The sequence below is a fragment of the Phlebotomus argentipes genome, unplaced genomic scaffold (genome assembly GCF_947086385.1).
Source record: "Phlebotomus argentipes unplaced genomic scaffold, Phlebotomus argentipes genome assembly contig_6, whole genome shotgun sequence".
NCBI lineage: Eukaryota > Metazoa > Arthropoda > Insecta > Diptera > Psychodidae > Phlebotomus > Phlebotomus argentipes.
In genome coordinates this window covers 1892494-1919525 of record NW_026776145.1, presented here as the reverse complement: position 1 = coordinate 1919525, position 27032 = coordinate 1892494, and the positions used below count along the sequence as shown (strand labels likewise).

Here is a 27032-nt window from a genome sequence, read left to right as displayed (position 1 = left end):
AATTGCTGGTGCATTGACTGTGAAGTAATAGTCATAATTCATGATTATACTCGTCTTACACTTTGTAATATTTGTGTTATGGGGCATGTGTATGAAATTTTCAAGTTGAAGTCTCCTTTTATGATTGTCGATCTCGGGCCCTGGAAGTGAAGCGATCGCCACGCGAAATATATGGATTAGTGTTTTGTGCCAATATATCACGCACAAATTAACAACATAAATCAAATTCAGTGTGTTATATTGTGCTTTACACACGGGCGTATTGTGCATGTGGTGGGTTATTATTACAGTGTTCCCTTTGCAATTTTGATATTTATTTATTTACTCTTGTGCCATGATCGCAGAGCGCATTTAATGTTCTCCCAATTATACCATAAAATACATCAATTCCATATGTTCGCCCTGCCCAGACCACGTCACATCGACAGACAGATAGACGCACGAATGCTGAACATTAGACATCTGGAGCGCGTCACTAGTCAATTATGGGTCAAACGATGGATGTGGCAATATTTATGGTGGTGCATGCGAAGAGAGGCGGATTGAAATTGAGATGATACCTGACCAAGACACCCATGTAGCGATTCTGCTGACACTGACTTTAATTTCCAGCCAAATTACATCGCTGAAGGTGGATATTTTGCGACGTTGGATGACATTTTCTCACGTCCATTGTGCCCATCCACCATCAAGAAAGCCCAACATTTTAGAGAGAAAGAGAGTGTGTGAGGGCATGTTTTATCTGACTTACATAGTTTGCACTATATACGATATATTTACATACATCTAAAAAGTCAGGCAAGCGTTATACGCTAATCCAATCATGAGATTTGACGAATTGAAATATTTTTTGCTCCTCTCTCGCCACTGTTAATGCAGTAAGAGTTCGTGTGAAAATATTTTCACCATCATCTTACCTTGACTCATGCTTTTCTTTCCTCCTTTCCAGGCTTTATCTGGTTTTTTAATGATGCTAACGCAGAATGGTAAATTGTTGTACATATCTGACAATGCCGCGGAGTATTTAGGACATTCCATGGTGAGTTTAAACATTTCTTATTATTCTGTGACTTGATTTCAGCGAAATTTCAATGATTCTATACGGAGAGTTGAAATTGGGTTCGTCGTCTATTTTCTTTGAAGTCTTTTGTTCATACTATGCAAATTCACATCGAACCAAGTTTTTATGCGAATAAATCTGCTAAAAAATGAGAAATTTCAAATAAATACAACGCGAAAATTATAAATACTGTCTTCCCTTTGGCAATAATTTTACTACATTAGCAACTTTTTGCCAAAATGGAACCTCTCTTAAGCCTCTTATACTAGACTATAGATTTACTTGCCACCTCGGCTCTTTGTCATTATTTGCTGAAAACATTTGATGGAGTAGCAATAATGGAATTTGATGACTACTTCTATTGTATAGTAAGATTATGACTTAAAACAGTCTATGGAAGTGACACATGAAGAGTTTTCATACCCAATTTAGCAAGAGACACTCTACTTCACTATAAGGCAAATTTGTCTCGAGGATTTATGCTGAAATTCCATAGCATCTTAGCTGGGATAAGGGGACGAAATAGCATGAATATATTATATTTAAAAGAGATTTACAATCTTCATCTTAATCTTCAAATTCAGTAAGTGATGTAAATAATTGACGCGATTATTTTAATCTTGTACATAGTGCCTCGAGTAAAAATAAATGTGAAAAATATTTGAGGAGTGTAAGGCATTAATATATTGTGAAATACATACATCAAGCTCTTTTTCTAGCAGACGAGAAAAATGATAAATTAAAGAGAGGCACCACTTAATAAGCAATATTGTTTTTCTCGTCTCGACGAAACTTTTAGCAGAAGCTTTTTGGGCACCAACTATCTTTCAATGTCAACCATTGGAAGAAGGTATATTTTTAGACGGAGAAATCACTTAAAGTATTATGGCTGATAAAAAACTGTCGGAGTATTTTATATATTGCCAAAGATTCTTGTAGCGGAAATACCGGGAATTCGAGGGAAGATTTCTGAAATTACTTGGCTAATTGAATCGTGAGTGTTACACTTTCCTCACCAAGTCAAAATAGTAATTGGTGAAATGTTAGTAAAAGCACTTTCAGGTGCGTAAGGTTGCTTGACTTGATAAAGTAACAAATAGGAAAGTATTCTGTTGATATGATGTATTAAATTTGTTAGCTGAAACTCGCCAAGACTGACAGGAGGCGGGTAGCCTCGGATTTTCGTCGGCTGATGACTTCTGTGAGATAAATTGTGCCCAATAATGAATCTTATATAACAGACAAATAGTATACGTGTGTTGAAAAAGTATGAAATATGCATTTAATTAATGGACTTCCAAACCCCCTTTCATCATTAGTTGACCAGACTCAGGCTACACTGTGTTGGAGAGAAAGAGATTGATCCATAACCGTGAATACAATTTACGACCATTTAAAATCCATTTTTCAACACGCAACATTATTTAGTATCCTCGCCAGCTAATTTTCTTTCTACGTCGAGCCATGCACTTAATTCACTTAGTGCCAATAAATAATGCTGGTGAACAATTGATTTTATGCAAAAAAGCCACTCAAGATGAAATATTACCATAAATCACTTATCGCGATTGGTGATATTGATAATATGAGCTTTTCTTCAAGGGCACTCGCATTAGTAATGCTGCCGAGTGACAATTTTTGTCCGCTCTATTGTCATGCTGCGCCGTAATTCTACTTTATATGCACACATGCTGAAAAAATCCTCATGATTAGAAGTGTTATCACAAGTATATCGCCAGGGTGCGAAAGCCTAATGAGACGTGACGATGGCATACCGGATTCAATCGATTAATTGGAATCATTGTCAAGTCAGCAGTACAGGCGCTGTGGCCGGAGTTTGGAAAGCTCTGCAAACGTACCCTTGGACTATATGGGCAATTCATTGGTGCTCACTATTTATTTATGGGACGTGCTCAGCCATAAATCTCTGCTGAACATTCGGCAGCACAGTCACATTTCATATTGCATGAGTGAATAAAGTGTTCAGCAGTTTACAATTCTAATGCTTCACCACACATACCATGTGATTGATCATCATGCAAGTATGCCTGACTGAGGCCTCACTTAATATCAGCAAGCATGTTGCCAACAATTTCTGAGGCAGATGAAGCAGAAAAAAGCGCTATGGTCATTTAATTGCCACTATTATCAATGCGGCTGAATTAAATAAATAATGTATCATCACAGCGAGATATTAACGAGACTCCGCGAGTGTACACATTTTTTTCCAGGCAACTCTCCCGCGATGGGGCCCTAATGTGGTTAGACATGCTTGTTAATATAGCATTCTCGTCCAACAGATGCACAGGCATTGTTCCAATGCGTATATACATGCCTTATGGGATCAGTCTTTTAACACCATATCCATGGTATCTGTCTGCATGACATATCTGTGTCCATCTCTGTCCAGTGTCTTGCTGTGCAATAAAGTGCTAAAATGTTAAATGGATCTGCCTCACCCTGACTTTCGCATCGCGTACGCGGATCTTGCGAGAGGAGTGTGTATATAGGCAAATTTACTCGCGGCATACTCCACGCCATTTCCTTGCCGTGCGTAAAGCTCTCATATCACAAAATATCTCCCAGGTGTTGATCAATTTGCATATTAATATCTCCTTTGCGTCCATCATGGTTATGTTCTCGGCGATTCATTCAACTTTCGGCCTCTTCGCCTGAGCCGTATGTGGTCTCCTCGGCTCTTTTATTAGATTTATCCCTCATTTGTTTCCACCGCGAGGAGGTAATTGTCTCAAGGGATGATATGTATGTGGAACTCCTTCAAAACATACATGTCACGGCCTCATCCATGAGCTTCAGACCTGCAGACTGCTTCCCGCTGATGAGCAATTTGCTTGATGGCCATTTAAACTGCAGATATATTTCTTATCTACATAATTTTAACAGTATAGGGATAAATGAAGAAATTTTGTGAAAACGGTAACATCTGTATTTTAAAATACAGCTGAAAGTTTGGCCAAAGTGAAATATATAAAGTGTATTCAGATCTTATATACGTGTTATTAAATATGGTAAAGGCAGGTAACACGACGATAAGTATGATTACAAGATTGCAAACGTCATCAATCTCCATCCACCCACAAGTTGAGCAATTACAATAAACGTATCTTTATTATGACATCAAAGAGCTATAATTACATTACTCTTTGCATCGCTGAAGACCACCCGAAAGGGGGTTGTAACAGCGCTGATCTAATATGATGGAATTTTGACAATTGGTCAGACAAATAGCAATTCGCCTTGCACTCTATTAACCACACGATTACCGCGGATGCATGTGCGCGAGTCAGATATTTCCACCAAAAGCCAGAAAAAGAGAAGTGCTTGCAGAAACGATGTTTGGCCAATTCCCACCGTTCAGACTCGTCTTGATCTGGACGGTGTAAATATGTAATTATTGCGATGGTGAGAGATCATGTCATGTGTGTGCCTTTCTTGAAAATTCCTCTCCGCATTCATATCATTGTCCGCAGCACAATGAGAGTCTTCTCTGCTGAGTGTATCCTCCTAATTTCGATTCTCACAGGAGTACATTTTCTGCTTAACTCATCAAAGAGGCAATAGATGAAGAGGTGAATATCACCACAAATTGTTGTTATGCAATTCAATAGGTGAGAGAGAGAGTTCTCTATCGAGCAATCCGAAATATTTCTCAGAGTATATTCATTTCAATTTTGATTGTCATATCAAAAGATGTTAAATACGAAATTCCCCAATGATTTCTTCCAAATCACTCTGCAGGGGACAAAAATCTTTTATGCACACATGAATTGGTACTTCTTTTGTTGCTTATTTAAATAATAATAAATATAGTTTTCGCCCTGAGAATAGATAATTGTTATCCCAATATGTTCTCTAAAAACTCATCACGATACAGTTAATGGTGCCTTTATTTCCCTCCAATTTCACGGGACTTCTCGAGATTCTAATCTACTTCAGTGATATATTAATAATAATGTGGATGGAGGCTCTTGTAAAGAGTGTCCAAATTGACATACGACACTCACCCAGATTGCTCATGAAGGAATGAATAAAGCCGAAAGAGAGACAAGATGGGAGTATTGCTTCTTGAGACACTCTGTGGGCCTGTTGGAAATTTGTCCGCCTAACATGAATATGCTGTATCCATATTCAAAGGTGATATGAAATATACAGTTATAGAAGATATTGAGATGACAATTTGGTCCATTAGAGCAATTAGAGACGCTTAGCGATAGAAAATTTAATTTTTCCGGCCATTCTGTAGGCTCATAGATTATGGCACAAAATATTGCTTGGAATTTTGAATGAATTAAGAAAACATTTTAGGAATATTTTGGCACTATATTAATTCCATTAGCATATTAGACACTCATAATTTGAGTTCTTTATTTGTTCTCCATGGGAGATGGACAGTAAAAATTTAAAGTTGAGAAAAATAAATCAACGAAAATATTCAGTTCCGATTGGTATATTTTTGCTGTGTGAATAGGCCGAGAGTGTGGCGAAGATATTTATTGATATCTCACTCGCGAGGAGTGTTTGTTCGGTCGCACGGGAAAGGATAAAAAGCGATTCATTTATACTAGTGAGAACTTCTATCTAATTCACTCCTCTGTGGTGCAGGTCGAGGTCAATTTGTTGACAAGGTTCAATGTAAAACTTCTACGTTTAATTACAATCGCTTGCGAGGAGACCACCCAATATCGCTATAGTTTAAGTGGCCGGCTTGAGAGTGTTGTGCAGAAAATCGTTAGAGACTTCTAATGCTCTCCGTCAATTCTTTAGCACGCGTGATTCATGGAGTATTTAAGAGGAGTGTGAAATGGTCAACTGCAGCTTGCGGGAGAGTGGGAAACTAGGTGCCAGGAAAATTAATTGCCTCGGAAAGTGGCGTGGTGGAGCATGTAAACGGACTTTTTAGTTCAATTATTGTTCTCTTCCAGTGACACCCATAGTCTAAGACAACAGTCTTCATGTACACAAAACATTTGTCAGCGTCATGTTTCACTCAATTCCACTAAAAGCTACCCACTCACGAAATATGATTTTGCCAATAAATCTCCCTTTTTCCTCGTACTATTTACATACATTCATTTTATCAATGCACCGCACTATGCCAAACATTCATATTGAGGTGCAACATCATTTTCCAAACAACGATAAATTACCCAGTCAGTGCATTTTAATATCATCATGTCTCTCAAAGCATTGAGATTTGAATCTCTCTGAGAAATATTTTGAAGAATCAAACAAAACCTTGGTGACATCCAATAAAACTTTGCCTCAAGAAAGGCGAAAAAATCTCATACCGTTTATACTCCTAGCTTGCTTATGTGCTTGTGGAGATAAATCAAAAATTTCCTTGCTGCCATCATGATATTTATGTAGATTTAATGCTCAGTGACAATCAAGTGTATAAAATTTCCAGCGAGTCCGCACGGTGTATAACAATGTGATTAGATTTTATTATCTGATTTACCTAGTTTTGCTACTTTATGATCTGTGGCTCATCGCAAGTATTTCCTATGGATGGTGCTGCCGCAAAATATGTTGGTGGTTGGGCAAGAACAATGAGCAAATGGGCATCATGGGTATTTGACTCAGAGGCGCTAACATTAGCCCATAAATGGTTAGTGCAATGTGTAAGGAGAGAACAATGTCACAGTAACAGCGTGTATAGGGGATTATGAGAGATATTATTTGTTTTGTACACACGGAAAATTCAGATGAATGCACTCAACTTACCAAGGAAGGAAATGTGCAAATTCGAGATGTTTTTTCGCAGTGCAAGAGCGCCCTATATCGCACCTTCGGGTGGAAGATAAGCCAGAGAAAGAATAGTTGGAGTAAAATATGCATTTATCGCTGAGAAGTTGTAAAATTGCACAAGTCCAAATAATCCCGTGAGAGACAATGAAGGCACAAATTGATAAAATGCGCACAAGCAGCTTATGATAGAGGCCAGAGAGCAGAGATAGTCTCTCAAGCGACTTTTTGAAGTGGCTTTAGCACTGCTGTGTGTACAACCTTAAAACCGTGAAGGAGAGAGTGCAGAAAAAAGATATAGTCTTGTGGTTTATTTTGTGTCGTTTTTTATCTCGCACTCTCTCGTTCTTCTCCCCGTGTAACCCCAAACACATTATTCCTTAAGACTCTGCATAAGTCGCAAAAAATGAGCGATTTAGATAAGGGCATAATAACAGCAACTACACAAAGAAAACTGGGAGGTTATTAGCAAATGGTCAAAGCGATAGCGTCTCTCCGTGGTGCGCTACCAGAATCATCATTGTCTTATTGCTGCCGCTGCCCTACCTCGCGATGGCGATGAATTTTCTCGTATGCTATATGGCTGGAGTGCGAAAAAAGGGAAAATCCCATGCGGCGCAGAAGCCCCAACGTTAAATTATAAATCACGTCTGGCGCAATATTTGCAGCTAAATTTATCTCACTATTATTTTCAGGAAGATCTTCTCATTCACGGCGATTCTGTCTATGACATAATCGATAAACAAGATCATGGATCTATTCAGGCCGAGTTGGGGCGCAGCGTGCCGGCGCAGCAGACTGGATCTCATCACCCAGCATCGCCCTCGCATCTCGAGGGTGAGCAACGTATGTTCCTATGTCGTATGAATGTTAGTCGCAATGCCAGACGCCAAATGCGATTTGGTGACCAAAAGGTTCGTGCACATTGTTTTCGTCTATTTCATCATCTTTCCCGAGTAGCAATCTTGCGATCAATGAATTTCTGCGACAATGTTGTGTGCGATCATGCAAATTTGCCACATTGAATTCGATATAATATTGGATTCACCAGAAGGTATCCGACATTTTCCTTGAGCTCTAAGTATTGTAACACCGCGGGAAATATTGATCGAAAACTGAAAAGATCATATTCGCAGTTCCCAATGCTTTTTGTTCTTTCTCGTAGTTTTTGCTTTAAATTGACCATGTAACGTCATTAAATCTTTTCCTTGCTATATAATCGCTCAATCAGATTCGAATGCGAAAAGTTCCTGCAAGGCAAATTAATGATTTTAATAAATAACACTTATTTTGGGTGTTGTTTGTGTGTTATCAGTATTCATGGCCAAGTTCACCCTCTCCCTGTACATTTCGACTTCGTCACCGGCTGAGAGATACGGTCTTTAAAAAACACTATTACATTTTCTTCAATTATTTCCACTCCCACTTTGACACACACGTGTAGTTTTTTCATTCTCTTTTTTCCACTGATTTTGAGTCTTGATTAGCCACTAAGAAGTGCAGCCGATGGAAGGTGGAAAAGAAGACAAGAAGGAGGGAAGAAGGCCAAAACAGTCCCTATAATCCGTTCACTCTTGCGGTTGTAGATGAGCCGTAAGACAAAAAAGTAATGTTACAGAAACGAGAGAGAGAGCTCAACAGAGTCCAAATTATGCATAATATGAAGGGGATTTGGCATCCTGATATAGTGATGAATTTATTTCAATTAGTCAGTCGCTGGCGTCCACACTTGGTTCACATTTCACATAGATTGTCTCTAAATTTCATTAAAATATGTGCATATAAACGATTCAAGTGTTCATTATCCAATATAATACTCGTCTATATTATACGGATGTATATATGAAATGTTCGTCAAATCAGATAAGCACACTAAAGTCACAGTGTCAATAAAGATATATGGCACTCGACGGTGAAATACGGTGAAGCGAATGCAAAATAAATGACTGATTAAATGAGAATAAAAGCAAAGAGACAACAGAAACGTCGACGGTGATGTCGCGCTCCTTCGCTATGCAATTTATTTCACTTCTTTTTACTCCTTCGCTATTCACCCTTCTTCTGCCTCGTCAAAGTGATGAGTAAATTACCTGCTATTCACCCAGCCACATGGGCCTCTTCCTCTAATTCAGTCTCTCACCTGTGGTACCGACGAAAATCACACCCCTTCAATTGGCAATGCTAATTGAGCGGTTTTCTTATTCCTGGCCACACCGCATGAATATTCATTTCTAACAAATACTATTTTTGCCACGATGATGCCCACAATTAAACTCGGGAATTACGCCACTTGTGTCTCAAATCCAAAAGGCTACATTTATTGGATAAATAAGCATTAATATTGTCCTTGATGAGTTGATCGCGAGATAATTGCAGATTGTTCTCTCCGCAGCATATTCAATACTATTTAAATATTCGTCGATCTGTCTCTCTATTTCTGCTAAATAATATTTCACAATGCCTTGTAGCACATGTGAGAGATGCATGTAGTAAAAATGCAGTGTACAGAAAATAAATCTATAATTTGTTTTTCCACATTGCATGTAATCACTATAAAACATAATTTTTGCCATTAATGCCCTCTCAGATAAATTAATTCCAATGAAATAAATGAAACTCCACGTTGACCATCTCTGAGCAATTGTAAATCTAAAATTTGTCTGTTTCACAATCGTTCCAGGTGGTTTTAGTTCAGGGCCATTATTTGTCTTTCCTGCCGCTCTGTAGTCGCAATGAGCCAGTCTTTTTGGCCACATGCACACCCATTGCCATGCCGGAGACCAGAGAGTGCGTCGTTCAGGGAGCCACAAATGTCTTCACCACCGTCCACTCCATGGACATGAAAATTGTCCTGATAGATAAGAAGTAAGTGAAAACAGATTTTGAACGCTTTTCTTGCATCGCAGAGAATAACAGAGGCTAAGTACACAGACATCTCTCTATCATTCTATTTGCATTGAAAATGTGCAATGAAATATAGGGGCATGCTGAATGTCTCATTATTCACTGACAAGAACCTGCAGAGTCAAGAGGCTCTTTATCAGGAGAGACAAATTTCACTTTTCTGCCATCCATCAGGAAAGGTCTCAACGTGAAATACTTCAAATATCAAACACTCAATGTCCGATACGTTTCTGCATTTTATTTGAATTGAAGGAAAAAAAAAACAATACAAAGCCGGCAGTTGTGGAAAAACGTTGTGATCGTTGACCGTTTGTGTGGTGAAGAGTGCGGACAGATCATGCCAAACGCTGATGAATCGATCGCGATCAGATTAAAATCGAAACTCCTAATCGCGTCGATCGGCTCGCCCAAGATTAAAGTACATACAAAATTGAATTTCTGCCACGGTGTGGTGATCTGTACATCGGCAGGTATTCTTATATGGTTTGGCTTGATGCCCTACGGGGTAGGTGGGATGATATTGAACGATATTGGTTCACTTTATCCAATCGATTCGTTCTATGTTGAAAGTCTTTGATATCATCCGCTCAATTCATCCATGTTATACAATGTAAAATATGAATTAATTTCTGGAGGAAGTTATCTGAAGGAAAGAATCATCTAATATGAAGACGTACCTATATTTTCCGCTGCCCATTTGCACTAGACAAAGACGGACGGGAATGCAAGATATTCCTCCAAAATTAATTGTCATCTTACCATGCCCACAATAGGAAACTCGCCCTGACACACATACCGCGATGCCCATCTTGTTCAAACTAATTGGTGAGGGGTCATCGCATAAGTTAAGCAGAATTTACAAAGTTGCTATCATTGAGCACAATTCATCGCGGAATATTTTCACTAGCCAATTTCATATCTCTCTCTATGGCATAGTGGAAGAAAAATCGCAATTGATGATCTCAAATGCAATCTCTGTTGGGCGAAGAGCTTAAATGCTCAGGAGGACCTTTTGTCTGCCCTGAAATATTTGAGATTCCAATAGGCAGTAAATTAAGTTGTGTATCCAACCATGGATATTGGCGGGAACCTCTCGAGGAGGACATTATACATTATGATAATGCCCGGGAGCATTTTTGATATGTATAACACAAACATGTAATTTATGTGGCGCACCCTCCGAAAGGGTGTTTCCTGCCATGGTGCGGTTTTCCTCCTTCCATCCTTACCACTCGAAGGAAAATAAATTACCACACATTATACCCAGATATTTAATTGTTTCTTTGTGCCACACGAGCGTGCCGTTTGAGCGAAAAGCAGCCACCACCCACAATCCGCTGATGTGACACCATATTTTACAAATTCAGAAATTTCAATCTGGCCTTTTTCGCAGATCCACACTCAAATCACTGTGGATATTTCAATTAATTCAAGTGCTTCCAGAAGTGGGAATAAACATGACAAACTTAATTATAATGCTCATGTAACCTTGGAATTACTCATCAGCGACAGATTTAGATCGAGAGAGTAATCAAGCTTAAGAAGGATTAAGGAAGTAATGCAAAGTATTTGTTGACAATCATTGTGAATTTGTGGATTAAATCTATAAATTATGGCTAAATAATACTTTTGGTTGGTCAAAGAAATTTATGGAGAGTATTGCAAAATATTCATTGTAACACTTAAACACTGAAGCGCTCAATTTACTTGTGTTTTAATAGCTATACTGTATAGAGTTCGCCTTTCCTCCTTTTCGTGCGTAAATTCAGGCAGGCGAGGTAAAAATCTCGACATAGGATCCGCCGAGAAATAAATTTACGTGGCGCCTAATCGTGAGCACACACCAAAGTGTCCAATAAGTGCTGAGAAATCCGCGTTTGTGTGACTCATCTGGATTTGGAATTCTCCGAATGCTCAAGCCTCCACTATATATGTATGTACATAGCTCTATATGTATGTGCAGATACCTTCTCTGTGGTATCTGATTTAAGGTGGACTCGAGGCAAAAAAATGTCTTTCGTGTTTAAACACATTAATTCGTATATTTGTTTTAATACCAGAAATTACTAATTAGACTGCGGCGTGCAAAGTGTTGATTTTTTGCTTCTTGATCTCGCCTTTACACCTCTGACAAAGTTACACAAGTCGCACTGAAAGCATTTGACTCTCCAGATGCCGTATCTATTGGGTGGTGGGTGAAAAATGAAATAATTGCACACTTGAGGTGCAATAGGACCTCCGCCGCTAAGTAAGATAGGACCTTAAGCAATAGGAAGTGGGGGGAGAAAACGTTCCCACAAGAAATAGTACTCCATTTCTGATTCTCATGCTTCTTTATACTTGCATCCAAATGTATCGCCTGTATGGCTATAATATATTTTATATAAATACACTATGTCATCAGAGATTCACTTCTATTGTTTGGCGTACTTTACTGTTTTTCTTATTCTCCTCTCTGTCTTCTCCTCTTTACACTGTGATTCTTTCTACACACGGCGATTCTATTAAATAGGAGAAACACCTACACCATATACACTTCTCGTTGGGTCGCTCAGCGACGCGATCCCCAAACTATGTTCTCTGTCCTTCTTTCTACAGTGTAAAACCGAGAGAGCTCTGCATTTATACTTACGTAACGTCATAGTCTTTTTTGCTCCTCAGCTGCCTCCGATGCACCCTCACCTCCGACACAACAATGATATGACTTTATAGAATTTTATACAATATATTTGAATATATTGAAGAGTTCGAACTATTTGCCATAAAAGCACACGAGCCAGAGGACATTTAAATAAATATATACACGAGTACATGTATGCAAATGTGCGAATTTAAAATGCGATATAAAGTTCTCCTTGGAGCTCGCACAGTATCCCTCCACTGGCATATGCACAGTACTCTTTAATGCAATAAATGTGCAAACGTATAAATGCTGCCTTGTATACGTTTGGTGATACATTTGTGAGGCACACTTGGGAAGTGCAGGGATTCACTGGGTATCAATGAAGAGGCGCCGTTTCAGCAGCAACGACCAATATCACAATCGCGTGGAAGAGGAAGGAAGAGCAGCGAAGAGCAGAACTCGAGTGAGACGAGGAGGGAAATGATGTGAAATGTGTTGCATTTGCCTCTGCACCTCAGCATTTATATTTTCTGTGATCTCAGGAGTGGATTATGTAAATTTTCACAAAAGATTCCTCCTGACTCTCACAATTTTGCCATCTATATCGCGAGGGGGAATACATTGTGCTAAGTACAGGCAGCCACCTTAAAGACAACAGTGCAAATATTTTATTTTTAAGCTCAATGGTCCTTCCCGTAGAAATGCAGTGGTGGAAATAAATAAATTGCCCAAGATAATACAGTCATAAGGTCTCGCGGGGAAAATGGCAATGCAATAAGGAACTCTTTCAGCACTTGAGACATTTTCTCACAAGCGCAAGAGCGCACAAAAGCAGAGAATATCTTTCAAATACCAACCGATGAAAGTGAAATGTCAGGAGAAATTTCCTCAGAAATTAACATTTTATCAAATACACTGTACACATTTGTTTTATTTCGTTTAACTAAAGCACTTCAGATTCGATAGATTTGGCTTTTAGGGTAAGAGTGCTCTTCAACTAGTCATTTAATTAAAATTGTTGTTGAAAGTTTGTTGATTTAAATTACATTGATTGTGAAAAGTTCACCCCTAAGTATTGTGTTGGGTATACAAAAATTCCTTTTGTGTTACATAAAATCAACTCTCAGCGAAGAAGAATTTTATTTCACAACGGCAGTTATTTAGAGTATGCAGATATTGTCCTTCAACTAGTCAGAGAATCAAAGATCGCCCGCATAGTGGATTTGTAATAAGATTGATTAAGGAAGCCGTCAATCGGAAATAGATCAAAAGAATCTCTATCTCAAATGGATACTGAATCTTTCTGAATTATTTCGGATCTAAGAGAAAAGATGCTGAAGCTAAGGCACTTTAAGCTGGTATTTTGTATGTAGGGCAGCATACCAAAGTAAATACCTCAGAGCTTATTTTATGTTTTTAGAGGAAAAAAGTGCATGGCACATAGGAGATAACATGGTGGTATAAGAACATGTGAGCGAGACTCCTTGAAAATGCTTCTTTCTCATGTTCACAAATTTTTCGTTTTTTTCTGTGTTATCCACGGGAATAAACGGTGTCCAATTTTGCATACAATGAAATGCCCAGCATGTTCTGTGTGTCTCCTTGACTGCTCGAAGAGCTTCACTCCCAAAGGAATATATCACAAGGCAGAGAATGTAGATATTTATGGATTTATGCATTGCTGAGCCGTGTTGGAGGGATAAATTCGAGTCGTTCGCCACACGATATTCATACACTTTTGGCGCAAATAGCTGTCAGCAAGGCTTGAAAAATGGAGTGAGCCTCTCTTATGAAGTCACCAAAGTTGTGACGGTTGCTTTCATATTCCGGACGAGCAGTGTGGCATGTCCCGCGAGATGTATCATCATTGTTGTCAATAAAGTCAAATCAATAGTGTACGGAGTAGCGAGATTCCGTCAAATTTATTTATCACGACTTTGATGTTCTTCCTAAATTCGTATGGACAAGAAGTGAATCGAATACAGTGACTGCCGAGGGATGAGTATGAGAGGGAATCCGCTTTGTGAATATGTAAGAGAGCGCGTGACTTTAGGTGGCATGCAGCATGGCATACCGAATGACTCCTATTGATCAATATTATTATGTCTGTCACACACATCCATTAAGTGATCAAAATGAATTAATTAATGACTTAATTTCTCTCCATTTCAGCGGTGAATTCCATTTAGGATACAATAGATCGGAACTTCAGGGTATATCGTGGTATCATCTTCTCCACTGGGATAGCACGAGAGAGGCACAGGCCAAGCATAGACTAAGTAAGTTGAAACACTTTAACTCTTTCTGCCATTTAGATTGATATCGAAAAAAGTAGATTTCTATGCTCCAACACCATTAAGTGTACTTATTTAACCATACGAATTTTCATATGATCTTCACGTTCATATGATCGAAGTGTTCTCCGCCCTCGACAGATCTATGAGAAAGGTATAACTTCACATTATAAACATTGCATTGTACAGTGAAGATGGAGGTGGAGGGGGGAGAGCTATGATGAAAAAAGGAGGTAAATTAGCGGCTTTTCAAACAATTTTCATCAAGACATGATTGAAACATCAAAAGGATCATGTTTTAATTAGTAAGGCGCTTAAACTGACTTGCTCCGCCGCGTCTCTCTTTATGCTCTGTGTAGATCAACTGAGAAATGTAATTTTTTGCTGATTCTGGCTCATCCTTCCAATCTGAGTAATGATCTTGTACTAAATATCTTGTTAATCAATGCAATTATATAATAATACAGCATATAGCCTACAAAGGCTTCCGAATGTGCAATAGATGAGGATGTTATAATGTCTTGATTGAAATTGCAACTTTGTGAATGGATTTCGCACAAAGAATTTTTCGAAGAATTTACGAGGCAATGGGCAAAAGAAGAGCTTTCTTTTTTCTCCCATAGCCTCCTCTCAAACCGCAACACACTTAATTCGGTAGCCCCCAACGGGCTTTTGATATAAAAGCGTGAGTAATAGGGGTATTTATGTTTTGGTTCCCATCGTTTCCACTCTACATTATACCAGAGATTTCAGACATAAATGTTCGTGGTACAAAAACACAGGAATGGTGGTATTATGGTAGAGCCAAGGGCTGATAACTTCTCTCTAGCTACAATCAATTTTAATTTCGATCACTTATGCAGTTTGCATTGATGTAAATGTCATTTGACTGTCTGGCTGTCTTTTCCTGTACAATGATTGTCTGCAGTTGAAATTCTGTTCCTCATTCAATCATATTTAGCCAGTAATCATCAACCCTCAATGTGTAAAGTGCATTCTATCAGTAAAATTACTTAACGAGACGTATACGTATAAGTGGCTAGGAGGGCACAAGGAAGGGATTATTGAGCAGACAGGGAGTGAAATAATTTAACTCAATCATTCTCTATTTCATCTTTTAATAACAATTTACGCCTGGCGGACAAATAAAATTAGTTTTTCTCGTGTTTTCAGTGTAAATATTCCCATTGCATAGAGATGGATAATTTATCTCGTAGCCAGAATGCTTTTGAGTGAATTCATTTTCTCATATTCCCTCGTGATCTTTTCTTTTCATTTCACGAACTTTTCATCGGTGCACAGTAACACAATCAGAGCAAGATCGTTCTGGAATTCTCCTAGTGCAAATGCAGAGACGATCTGGGGACTTTATATGGGTCCACTGTGTACTTCAGGTGCGCGATGGACAAGATTCTAATCAGCAACCAGTCATAGTTTGTACTAATCAGGTTTTAAGGTAAGTGTAAATGGACATTTTCGCTATTGACTCTTGCACTTGTATGGCGGTGTATGAATGGAATGCTGGAAAATTCCTCATGCCACCTTTTCCATCGCGATAAGCCGCGAAAATTGTGCAAGATGTGAATATTTTCCATTGCAATACAAACAAGAAATACCCCACGATTCCTCATCACTTGATGGGCGCATTTGGGAGGCAGGGGGAGACATAATGTATACACTGGAAGAGAGAGAGAGATGATGGTCATATGATAAGAATTACACCTTACCGCCTAACCGTTGATGATTATATTGGATGATGACTGTGTAGAAGGAGGACTGGAGTTTCCAGCGAAATCATATGTACATATACATATGAAATTCTCATAATATGCCGTGAAGATTTCGCGAGTCCATCCTCGTCTCGTCGTCTGCGGGTTATTATATTTCTCCTTCCACTTGTTCTTGCATGGATCTCCAGCATCCAAACAATTTCTGCCGAGCACGCCACATGCATCTCAAATATATTAATAACTCTTTATTTATTGTTATAATCTGATGGTATGTCCCACTAATTCGACTAGAAGAATTATGGATTGGTTAGATGCAATCAATTTTTTCTTCTCACCGCCTATTTAGCACATTTTGCAACATCAAATGAACGCGCTCGCGAATCGTCCGGCTGTTTACATTTTACAATTTTATTATTACTTAAGATTCCCTCGGCCACATGCTTCATTTTCTTGCATTCTCAACGTCACTCCGGTGCACAGCCACACGGAATACTGCTGGGGTATCACTGTGAAATATCGGAAATGGGGGAAAATGAGAACGAGATATTCTCCTGCTCAATCTCCATTAGCACTGCCTTCTGCCCGCGCCCATTCCCTCTGACAGTTGAGCATATTGTTAATTTTGCACATGCAAGGAAATTGGCGATCAAGAGCAAGTCTTTTTCTCCGCGACAACCTCCATCCGCATAGCGTCCGATGTTTGGCGATCTTAACAAATTCCCCAACAAATCGCCTTGCTGGAGAAATACCACAAGAGAGTGGAGGAAAAATGTCGATTAAGAGAAAACATTTTAAATGCAATAAATCTAATAGCTGTCCATAGCTAATTTCTATAATTGTCCATTTAGAGACCTCTTTTGAGTGCTCAGTGGTGTTGGTGAGACCCACGATCAAGAGGATCTCCCCGACATTCCGATCCGCCAACAAGGAATTGGAAAAAAGGTGGATATAAAACATACTAGCGAATAAGAATTCAACCATCTGATTGGGTTAAGTGCGTAATTTTCTCATTTCGTTTTGAATCTTATTGCATGTAATTTCATTGGAATTTTGTTATATGCTGCGCACTGTTCTGGTATATCATCCGGCCACTTCCAAGGATGGAAGATTCACAGGAGGAATTAAAAATGTAACGCGTTTCGCATCGCTCAAAAGGCGAGGGAGGAGATTGTACAATTTATCATTTTTCCCAGAAAAATTACTCTGTTTGCGAAATGATAATTTGCCTCTGATGAACATCTTAATCGTTTTTTTCCCAAAGTTCTTTATTAACTAAAAGAGTCAATTTCAATGTGAATGAAAGTTTCTAATCAAAAGTATTATGTGACACTTTGCCATTTCCTCTTATTTCCCATTTAATGAGCCAGAAGAATTATTTGGCTGAAATGTGACGAATTGCTCTGTTGACTTTCTAAGTATTTCTGTTCGCAATGATACAGAGAATTTCTCACTCTGCAACTTTATGTAACAATGCACCAGCCGCCTGTTTCTTCTTCTCCTGTCTGCATCGCATTGCAGACCAATTCAGCATCATTTAAATTGAGGTAATTAATAACTTCAGCATTAGGCACATTGTGAGCCGCTTTTGTGCTCATATAGGAGCTTTCAAAAGCATTTTCCAGCGCGAGTTCATGTGTTAAACGTGAGAAAATTATTTACATAGCCGTGGAATTGCACATGTATGCATGTACACTCAATCTCTGTGATGCTCGCGCCAAGCGGAAGGTGTGTTTGAGGTATGATTGCCGCGAAGAAGTGGATGCGCGCATGCAAGTGAGCAGTTAAACGGACAAAATGCTCATTTTCCTCCCCGCACAGCAATTCATCGGATCACAGAAATGCTCGCGAAGATGCCTCTCGTGTGGAATTCCTCCCGTTCCCCTTCTCTCCCTGCGCCATCACACTTTTTCGCCTTGACTTTGGGGATCATTCTCTGGGGGCTCCTTCCACCTCCGTTCTCGCGGGTCGCGCTGTGGACCTTTCATCCGCCAGGGAGGCCCCGCGTCTGCTTCTGCCCTGTGTTTGTGCAGGGCTCGCCGTGTCCGTAGCGTGTGCTGCGCGAAATATTTGCATAATTTTTGCCCAAAGCCCAAACAGTGGGTCAAAGGCCGAAAGACCGTATGCCACATTTAAATTCAAGCAAATTCCTCCTCTCGCCTTTTTCGAGACAAAACACCTCCGCATCGAAGAACCAACTGGAGTTATGCGCCATATGAGATTATGATGGGATGCGAAGGGAGAGCCCGGAATAATCCCCGAAGACGCTCCGAAGCAGAAGCAAATACCCTTTTGGAATGTTGTTTTCAAAAAATTCAATAATTAATATAATTATATATTTTTCAAATTTAATATTTCTATCTGCTTTCCCTAGATAAGACCACTCTTGTCGCACAGTCTTTATTATATCTCACAACTGGTATTATTGATGTTCACTGCACGGCCGTTGAAACGTACTTAAGCTGAAAGATCAATGCTAAAGCATACAACTTCACTGTACATTTAACATGCATAATCGTGCGAAGAGCTGTTAGTGTCTCATTAAATAATCCTGAATATTCAATGTTGATTTGCAACGTCTCGGCGTTCCTATTGCGCATGGCGAGGAAGGTGGACGGAGATGGGAGGTTATCAATTAAAGATTGCATATCAAAGTGGAGTTTCCCCAGTATTGGTGGTCCATATTATTTATGTGAGAACGCGTGGTTGAGACGAGAGATCACGGGGGAGATCTTCTATGTGCAATCGATTTACCCGGAGTCTGAAAGTCATGAGTCAACTCGCACATGGCGGATGTAGCGATCGCGAGGCCTTTGCTGGGATGCAGAGTGAGAAATATAATCATAGAAATACCTTGATTATTCTCTGATATATGGGCAATCGATCAGTGTGTGCTTTTTTTGGAGCGCCTCTCATGCTGGCGCTCTCTTGCATTTCCGATCGCGCACATTTGCAATTATTGATCGTGGTCCGCAACTAATTTTGATTGAGGTCTGCACGATGAGTGCGTTCTGCCGCTTCTCTAGAGGGACTCTGAGTGAGAAACCCTCCGCGTGTCCATGCACTGATATTTCAATTCATAGATCATGTTTACATATGTATCTGGTGCGATCGTTCATGCTCTCTCTCTTCCATCGGGCAGATGAAGAAAAGCGCCGATGAGATTGCAGCCGCTGCCGCCGCTGTCGATAATGCTTGTGTAAACATCAATTATAGAGCATCTCAATATGAGCGGAGTGCGATATTAAATTCATAAATCTCTCCTCTCTCTCGCCCCCAACTCAAATAGCGATCATGAGGCTTCGGTGATGCTGGCGAATTCCTGGCTCTATCACTACTACTCTGTCCAGTCGAAGATTCAGTTTGGACTGCCATTCGAGGGACCCCCAAGAGTGGCCTCGGCCACGCCATATTATCACCACCCGCCACCCATTCAGCCCACCCTCTCGCACCACTCCTCGCCGCACCACGTGCCCTACGGCTATCACTCGCCGATCGGCGTGGGGCCACACCAGGGCTCGCCCTCCATCATCAGCCACCACAATGGCGCCCCACCGACGCACCACCAGACACCTCCCGGCCTGCCTGGAGACTACTACAAGACCTATTCCTACCATCGCTACGACACCCAGCCTGTGGACTACAGCCAAGGCACACCACCCGCGGAGATCCGCTGCAGCAGTCGCGGCAGTCCCAACCACCGCTCTGGCACTCCTCCCAGCAAACGGAGGGCCATCGGTCGTCTGGAGCCCCTATATATACCCGACGAGGAATCACCAGAGAGCACGATGATGGAGCTCCATGGTGGCTTGGAGAACGGTGGTCAGACAGTGATCCTCAGCACAGTGGCAGCTCCCAGGCCGAGGCTGTTCACCAAGGCCCCACCCGTGGATTCGCCTGACTTCATGGAACAGTGGAATCCCAGCCCACCGTGGTCGGAAACGGCTCAGAAGGTACCCGATATTGCTCACCAAGAGCTCAGTCCTTATCTCACCACGACGCCCCCAACCCCGACGAGCGCCACGGCGCCACCGCACAGCCACACGTTCAGCTTCGACTGGGTCCCAGAGCAGTTCGTGCCAGTGGACTGTGGCATTGCCGTACCAGTGCCCCTGGCCGTTCCCTTGCAAATCGCGCACTGGCCCTCGGATCATTCTCACTTGCTACCCATGCAGCCTCCAGAACGGCGGGAGGACAGCGACACAGGTAATAATTCTCGATATTTTCAGAATAAACTCTTCTGAATCCCCTAAATTGAATGATTTTAGTGTTGAGTTAAAATTAAATCGAAACTAAGATCGAGAAATAATGGTTTCATGAACAAAATTTCGAAGATGTGCATTCCTAAAATTCTGTGCGTAGATTTGAGTTTATCAAATTAGAGAATTTCCCCAAAAACTCTAAGTCACACATTAGCGATGCTGCGCAGTTATATCCACATATGCTTTTCTTATAGATTCCAGAAAATCTCGGAGATCAACGTGATGACTCTTCAGCGGAGAGAACTATTTTTGTCCAGTATAACATATTTTGTACATAGCAACAGTCTTTCAATGACTTTAAAATTATGAAAGAAAAAAATACATTTAAGTAGGTAGTCTATTTTTCGAAAAGTGGAAACTCTGAGAAAATGGCTGGTTCGTGTGCAATTGGCTATTGCAATAATTTATTTATTACGTTCGCGTGCTACCATTTTTCTCCAAAAACAACTGACTCTGTGCGTGAAGAAGTGAAGACAGCAATAAAATTTGTATATTTTATGCATTTTTGTGGTTTCCATGTTCCTAAGGACACTCCAATAAGTCTGTTTTAATGTATTTCTGAAAAAATAAATCTAAAATAGCAATTGTTTTTGTATCCCTTGCAGAAGTGCATATAATTCTGTTTCATTCCGTAGTGCAATTTCTATACTTATCTTTTATTGTATTTTCGTGACACGAGTTATCTTTTTTATTGAAAAATATTTATATATAAATTAGTAACTTGGAACATGCTTTATATAATGCAATTTTTGTACATGAATTTTATTAAGAAATATAATTTATGCGAAAAACAAAATCATTAGTATTTTGAAAAATTTCCCCAACCGTTTGTCTCTTTTGAATTTGAGCGGCAAATTTTGAGCAATTACTGAGCAACATTTTGAGAGGGCGCGCGGGGCGGAAAAAGTGTGTCAGTGAAGTGAGGTTATTGTGTTTGTTGACCACGCGTTTACCGGGCTGGATTGTTTTGATCCGTGTTCCCTTGAATTTCCTGGTAATTTTTACAGTGCTAGTGCGAGAGTACGTATGAGAAGATGAGCTTCGCGGGTGCGAAAAGTTTTGTGGAAGAGAATGATACGGTGATACTGTATTTATCGATAAACAACATGCACGCCATTCAGGTGACTCCCAAGTTGACAAACAAGGATGGGAAGATGGTGGACAATGTTTTTCAGACGCAATTTGGTGCTCTAAGAGTGATTAGTCTCGTCGGTACGGAATATGGATCAAAGGTGGAGGAGTTATATTACCTTTTCTCCATGCCTGCATGAAGTATTCTTATGTTTGTGATTGATTCTACAGGTAAAACTCACGAAAGGGTGGGCGTATGTTTTGCAGCCCAGCCCGGAACTGTGGACCCTTACCCTGCCCCACAGAACCCAGATCATCTACACGCCTGACATCAGCATGATTCTCTACCAGCTGGAAATCAAGCCAGGAAGTGTTGTAATTGAATCAGGTGGGACCGACATAGGAATTGCGGCATAACGAGCATAGTAACTCTTTGGCATTTTCTCCAAAGGCACTGGGAGCGGCTCCCTGTCGCACGCCCTCATTCGCGCCATCAAGAGCACCGGACATTTGCACACCTTCGACTTCCATGAGGTGCGAGCGCAGATGGCACGGGAGGAATTCCAGCAGCACGGAATAGGCGACTTTGTGACAGTGTACCACAGAGATGTGTGCAGTAATGGATTCACGGAAGCGCTGAATGGGTCTGTCGATGCTGTCTTTCTCGATCTGCCGGCACCCTGGCTCGCCGTTCCTCACGCTGTCAAAGCCTTCAAGTCCTCAGGTGAGATGCGCCAATTAATTAAACATTGCCAATGGAATGAAAAATTATTCTGATCATCAGGCCAATCAATTGCAATTAGTTTCTGTGCCATTTCTCCGCTTTTCATCCCTCCTACAAGCCACTCCGAAGCACAGTGCATTTGATTTTACTACGGACAGATATAAAATATTAGATCTTCGCGATGTCGAGTTGAACTCAACATGATCACACTTTTACACAGTGCTTGTAATTAAGTTTATCTCGCTGTACGAGTGCTATGCTAGAAGATTAGACCAACAAAACTATTCAGAATACTTTACTACACATCGGAAGCACACAATTTCTCGGCGACAGTTTGACAAGAAGTCTAATACGAATTTACTGCGATCGATTTGGTGCATTTCAGTAGCAATGCAGTGGAACACACTCGACGGCAGATAAATAAGATTTGAAATAATGTCAAGAGAGACAATTTCTTTGTCAACTCCTCCCAAAGGATTTTGCTTCTTTGCATGCCTCGCATTCGCTATGCGCAACATTGCCTCGCGGTGGGGCATTAATAATTCGCCACGCTATTGAAAAGTGATTGCAGAATCAATCTGCAGATGGATCATAAATTGAGCACCAGCATTTGTGTGTAACACAGAAAGCGACATTTAATTCTTGCATATTTGCTCTCATGTGCCAGAGTTGTCGGGAAATAATTTATTATCACTTGAGCGGGAGTTATGTTGACATACTATTAACGGTTTCATATATGGAGTAATATTGCGGAGAAAGGATCCCACGGACTCTCTGGATTTCCTTAGCAAAACACTCTCCTGGATGAAAAGCAGGGAGAGACTGTGATGCCTCATTATTCTACATGGGCAGAGAGAAAAGGTGCACATTATTAGGCTTGTAAATGCATCATGTCACACACGTTGGATTGAGGCGGTTTCTCAAAGTGCGCGCTCTTCGCTTGATTGAAAATTTATTGCACTTTTTTCACCTCTATTTGCTGTGTATCTCTCAACTTTTCTCCTTTTCACCATCCGAAGAATACGGCAGACAGCATCACTTGACTAGTTGCTGTGCCCATACTTGTCTTCCTTTGCCCACATAAGTTCACTTCACAATTCATTCATTCACTCATTATATGTGTGAACAAACTCATCTTGTCACCTCATTGATATTTGTGCTGTTTACTCACAATTAATTGTTAATCGTGCTGCTATTATTCCTCATTTCAATTGTATGTTACAACGTTGCAACGAGAGCCTATACAAATGCAATTTACACCTTTAATCTGCATATTATTTCGTCTTAACAGCACACCGATCGTGATATTTCATTCGCAATCGATTCTGGTTCACGTGAGAAAAATACATTTTTGGACATGAAACTCATAATATTGCAGGGAATTGTATCAATTCAACTCAATATTAGCAAGACAAAGCGAAAAATATTGATGCCTACAAAACATTATTGTAAATTTCACCAATTTATTGCTAGCAGAATGTGGATAAACAAACTCTGACAATTTTGATAAACTCTCTGCGCTCTCTCTTGCAAGAAGTCATCCAATTGCCACGTAATTGAAATTACTTTCGTATGGAATCTTTTTGATTAGCGGTGAGAGACGTGGTGGGATTCCAAAAGAAAAGTCGCACCGCATAAAGATAGTTCTCAGCGGCTGTAAATTTCCGTTTACGCTAATTTGCTCAACAACTCTGTCCATATTCGGGATACTGTTAACTAATGCGAAAATGTTGAGCTCTCTGCAGACTGTCTGTCGGCACAGAATTGACTTGCAATTGCGGCGAAGACTCGCTCGGCACTTTTGCCTTGGGACACAACAAGAGGGTTAGGAAGTGGCTCGCGAGTCTCTTTCTTCCTCTCCACTCTATTGATAGTGCTCAACACTGCATCTATACTAATAAGTTGGTGGGGTTTTGTGTCTTGTCGTACACACTCTTCAATTGCAGGAAGAGTGATGGTAGAATGAGGTACGCTTGTTTTGGGCAGCTCTTCCAGCTGCCGGTGTTGCCGCGCTCGATGCATTTATTCAATAAATGCATTTTACTGGAATTGCGCTTAATGTGAATAAAGGTGAATTGTGAGTCGTAAGTCGGGAAAGATGAGAGTATTAAAAAGTCACTATGGAATGAAAACTTCTTATTTAATGTGAATATTCAGTTAAAATGCAGAAATTGCAAATTGATGGTTAGTTTTACAAAATTTTAATTATCTCTCCTAATGTCGAAAATTAATGTTTCCATAATTTTCCTTTGGATATCAAGTTATCTTGATTTACAATCGCCAGAGATTTTTCTCACGGCCCACAGTTCCGATGTCGAAGAACAAACGAATTGAAGTGGAATCGATTGGTAGCTGGTAAATCTTTCAAATCACTTTGTATACACAACTTCTCAAGTCGCAAGTCGTCTCTTCTCCCTTTCGGCCGCCCGCCCGCCCCATCCCGCCCGAGCGCATTGCATTGTAACACTTTGCAATTTCCGAAGAGATAACAACATTAATACAAATGTTGTGAATCTCAGGTAGGAGATAAATTCCCCACTGTGTGCACACTTTAATAGATGAAATTGGGTAGAAAGATGCAGTGGGCAAAAAGGTGTTACAGTCTACTGTCCATTTCCACTTTACTGTGCAATTATGCTAATTTATTTGATTAGGAGAAATGGCACTGAATTGACGGTCGCATCTATGCAGCGCGTCTCCTCGTTTGTGCATTTCCACACTGCGCGCGCGTTTTCACATAATAACTTTTGATGTCGCGCAGGCTCTCATCAGTTGTGTGCATGTGCATAGTCAGAGAGCGCCTTTGCCACATCTCAACCTCTCCCACACATCCCGGCCTCTAATGTGGTGTAATTTTATTGATAAATTCCAATCAGTTGTTTGTGCGCCATTTAATCACAATTCACTTACAATTGAATAGATTTGTTGACACAAAAAGTCAATTTGATGCGGTTATTTATTGAATTTCAGGTGGCAGATTTTGCTCGTTCTCACCATGCATTGAGCAATCACAGCGCTGCTGCGAGGCACTCGACACGCATAAATTTGTTGAAATACAAACTATGGAGATCATACATATGGAGAGTATTCTCAAGCCAAGATATATTCCGACGCTGGAGCTGGACTTTGTTAAACATAAGGTAAGGGATTTTATTGCTGTCTTCATTCACTCTCCGGGCAACACAGAAGGGGATCCCTGATTTGGAGCGACAATCGCACCTCACTTGCTGCTTCTTAGCCATACTCTATGAATTTAATGTGCTTTTGTTTGAAAATTTCCATGATTGACGATCAAACAAGTATTTTGATTATGAATAACTGACGAACATTCGCACATTTTATGAAACTACGCATAAGATTCTCCCCAGTAGTTCGAGTGTTGCCCTCATATCTAAGCTTTTAAGACACGGAATGTCAATGGTTCTGATTCTAATGGAATAATATATGTTCCAACTCTGCTTTTTCCAACCTCCACGCAAGATCCCTTCCGCATTGATCCATTAATCACACCACCAACTAATTAGCGTCCAGCATTGATGGATTCAATAGCACCAGAAAATATTATTTCGCTCAATCTCAGCATCTGAGACGGTTTTGCCAGGCACTGCGACAGAAGATTTATGTGTGAATATTGCGAGATGATCTGTGATGCTCTCTCTCTCGCAGGTCATAGAACGTGATTGCAAGTGAAATTTGCTTGCGAGAATAATAAACGATTTATCTTGCACCACGCTGAGATGTTTGAGATTTTAGTGTCTCTTCGTATATTATGGGAAATGCAAGAAATACCGCGAAGATGAGCACATTTCGAGCGACATGCGCACCACTTTGTAACCGGTAATTGGATTTGCAGGCCATCCAGAGGATCAATGTGGAATATTTTTTCTTCATTTTGACACGCAGAAAAGTGAAAATATCCACTATCGCGTACAAAAATTCATCAATGTTGACGTTTTGCATGCATAAATTGTACAAAATATGTACAAAATTAATATCAGAAAAATTAATGGACGTGTTAATGGCACGTTAAAAGCACACTGGCCACGGGGTTTTGCCATTGAACTCGTCTTTTTTTCGCCAATGATGACATCAAAATCGCAGCGAAGGCAGCCAAGTGTGTGCTATGGGACAAATACATGGGCTTATCTGTAAAATATATTGGTAGTGTCAGCTACTTCGAAGACTAATTCCACCTCTATTGGCGATTATATGCAAATCTCCTGCTTGTTTATTTATTTATTAACTTGAATTTCTTCATTCGCAGAAGACGGAGAGCGAAAATGGCGAAAAACCACAGGGAAATCCGTTGGAGACGAAGAAAATTGTGAGTGCCACGCATCCACAGAGCCTCCCTGGTCACACCGGCTATCTCACTTTTGCAACCTTCCCGCCGCAGCACTCGCGATAGCAATGGAATGATTTCTCAAACTCCATGTAATATATTTATTATCTATACATGAGCAACCATTTACTTGTTTTATATAAATAAGAAGAAACTGCTGACCACTATTTGAACAGAAATACAATCTGGGATTTCCGGAATGACGATAACGACATGAAGAATTTTCATCTTGTTTGAAGTACGTATTTTCTTCTATAAT

General features: G+C 40.2%; 2 protein-coding genes across 4 annotated transcripts in view; both read left to right on the top strand.

Moving 5' to 3' along the window:
* LOC132256297 (PAS domain-containing protein cky-1) overlaps positions 1-21426 on the top strand; it is a 44360-nt gene extending 22934 nt beyond the window's left edge. For both annotated transcript variants that reach the window (XM_059752636.1, XM_059752645.1), the window contains 7 exons: positions 950-1039; positions 7522-7740; positions 9507-9691; positions 14526-14632; positions 15950-16103; positions 19664-20580; positions 20831-21426. In XM_059752636.1, coding sequence (XP_059608619.1) covers positions 950-1039; positions 7522-7740; positions 9507-9691; positions 14526-14632; positions 15950-16103; positions 19664-20580; positions 20831-20859 — 1701 coding nt within the window. In that variant the 3' untranslated portion in view covers positions 20860-21426. The remainder of the gene's footprint in view (positions 1-949; positions 1040-7521; positions 7741-9506; positions 9692-14525; positions 14633-15949; positions 16104-19663; positions 20581-20830) is intronic.
* A 106-nt stretch (positions 21427-21532) lies between these two features.
* LOC132256339 (tRNA (adenine(58)-N(1))-methyltransferase catalytic subunit TRMT61A) lies at positions 21533-26985 on the top strand. Of its 2 annotated transcripts, none has more exons than XM_059752701.1 (5): positions 21533-21868; positions 21975-22095; positions 22159-22431; positions 25402-25571; positions 26696-26985. In XM_059752701.1, the coding sequence occupies exons 1-5, from the start codon at positions 21671-21673 to the stop codon at positions 26837-26839; spliced, it is 906 nt and encodes a 301-aa protein (XP_059608684.1). In that variant the 5' UTR covers positions 21533-21670; the 3' UTR covers positions 26840-26985. The 2 variants fall into 2 exon arrangements, with proteins under 2 accessions (XP_059608684.1, XP_059608676.1); XM_059752693.1 differs by having other exon boundaries at positions 21939-22095.
* The last annotated feature ends 47 nt before the right edge of the window (positions 26986-27032 follow it).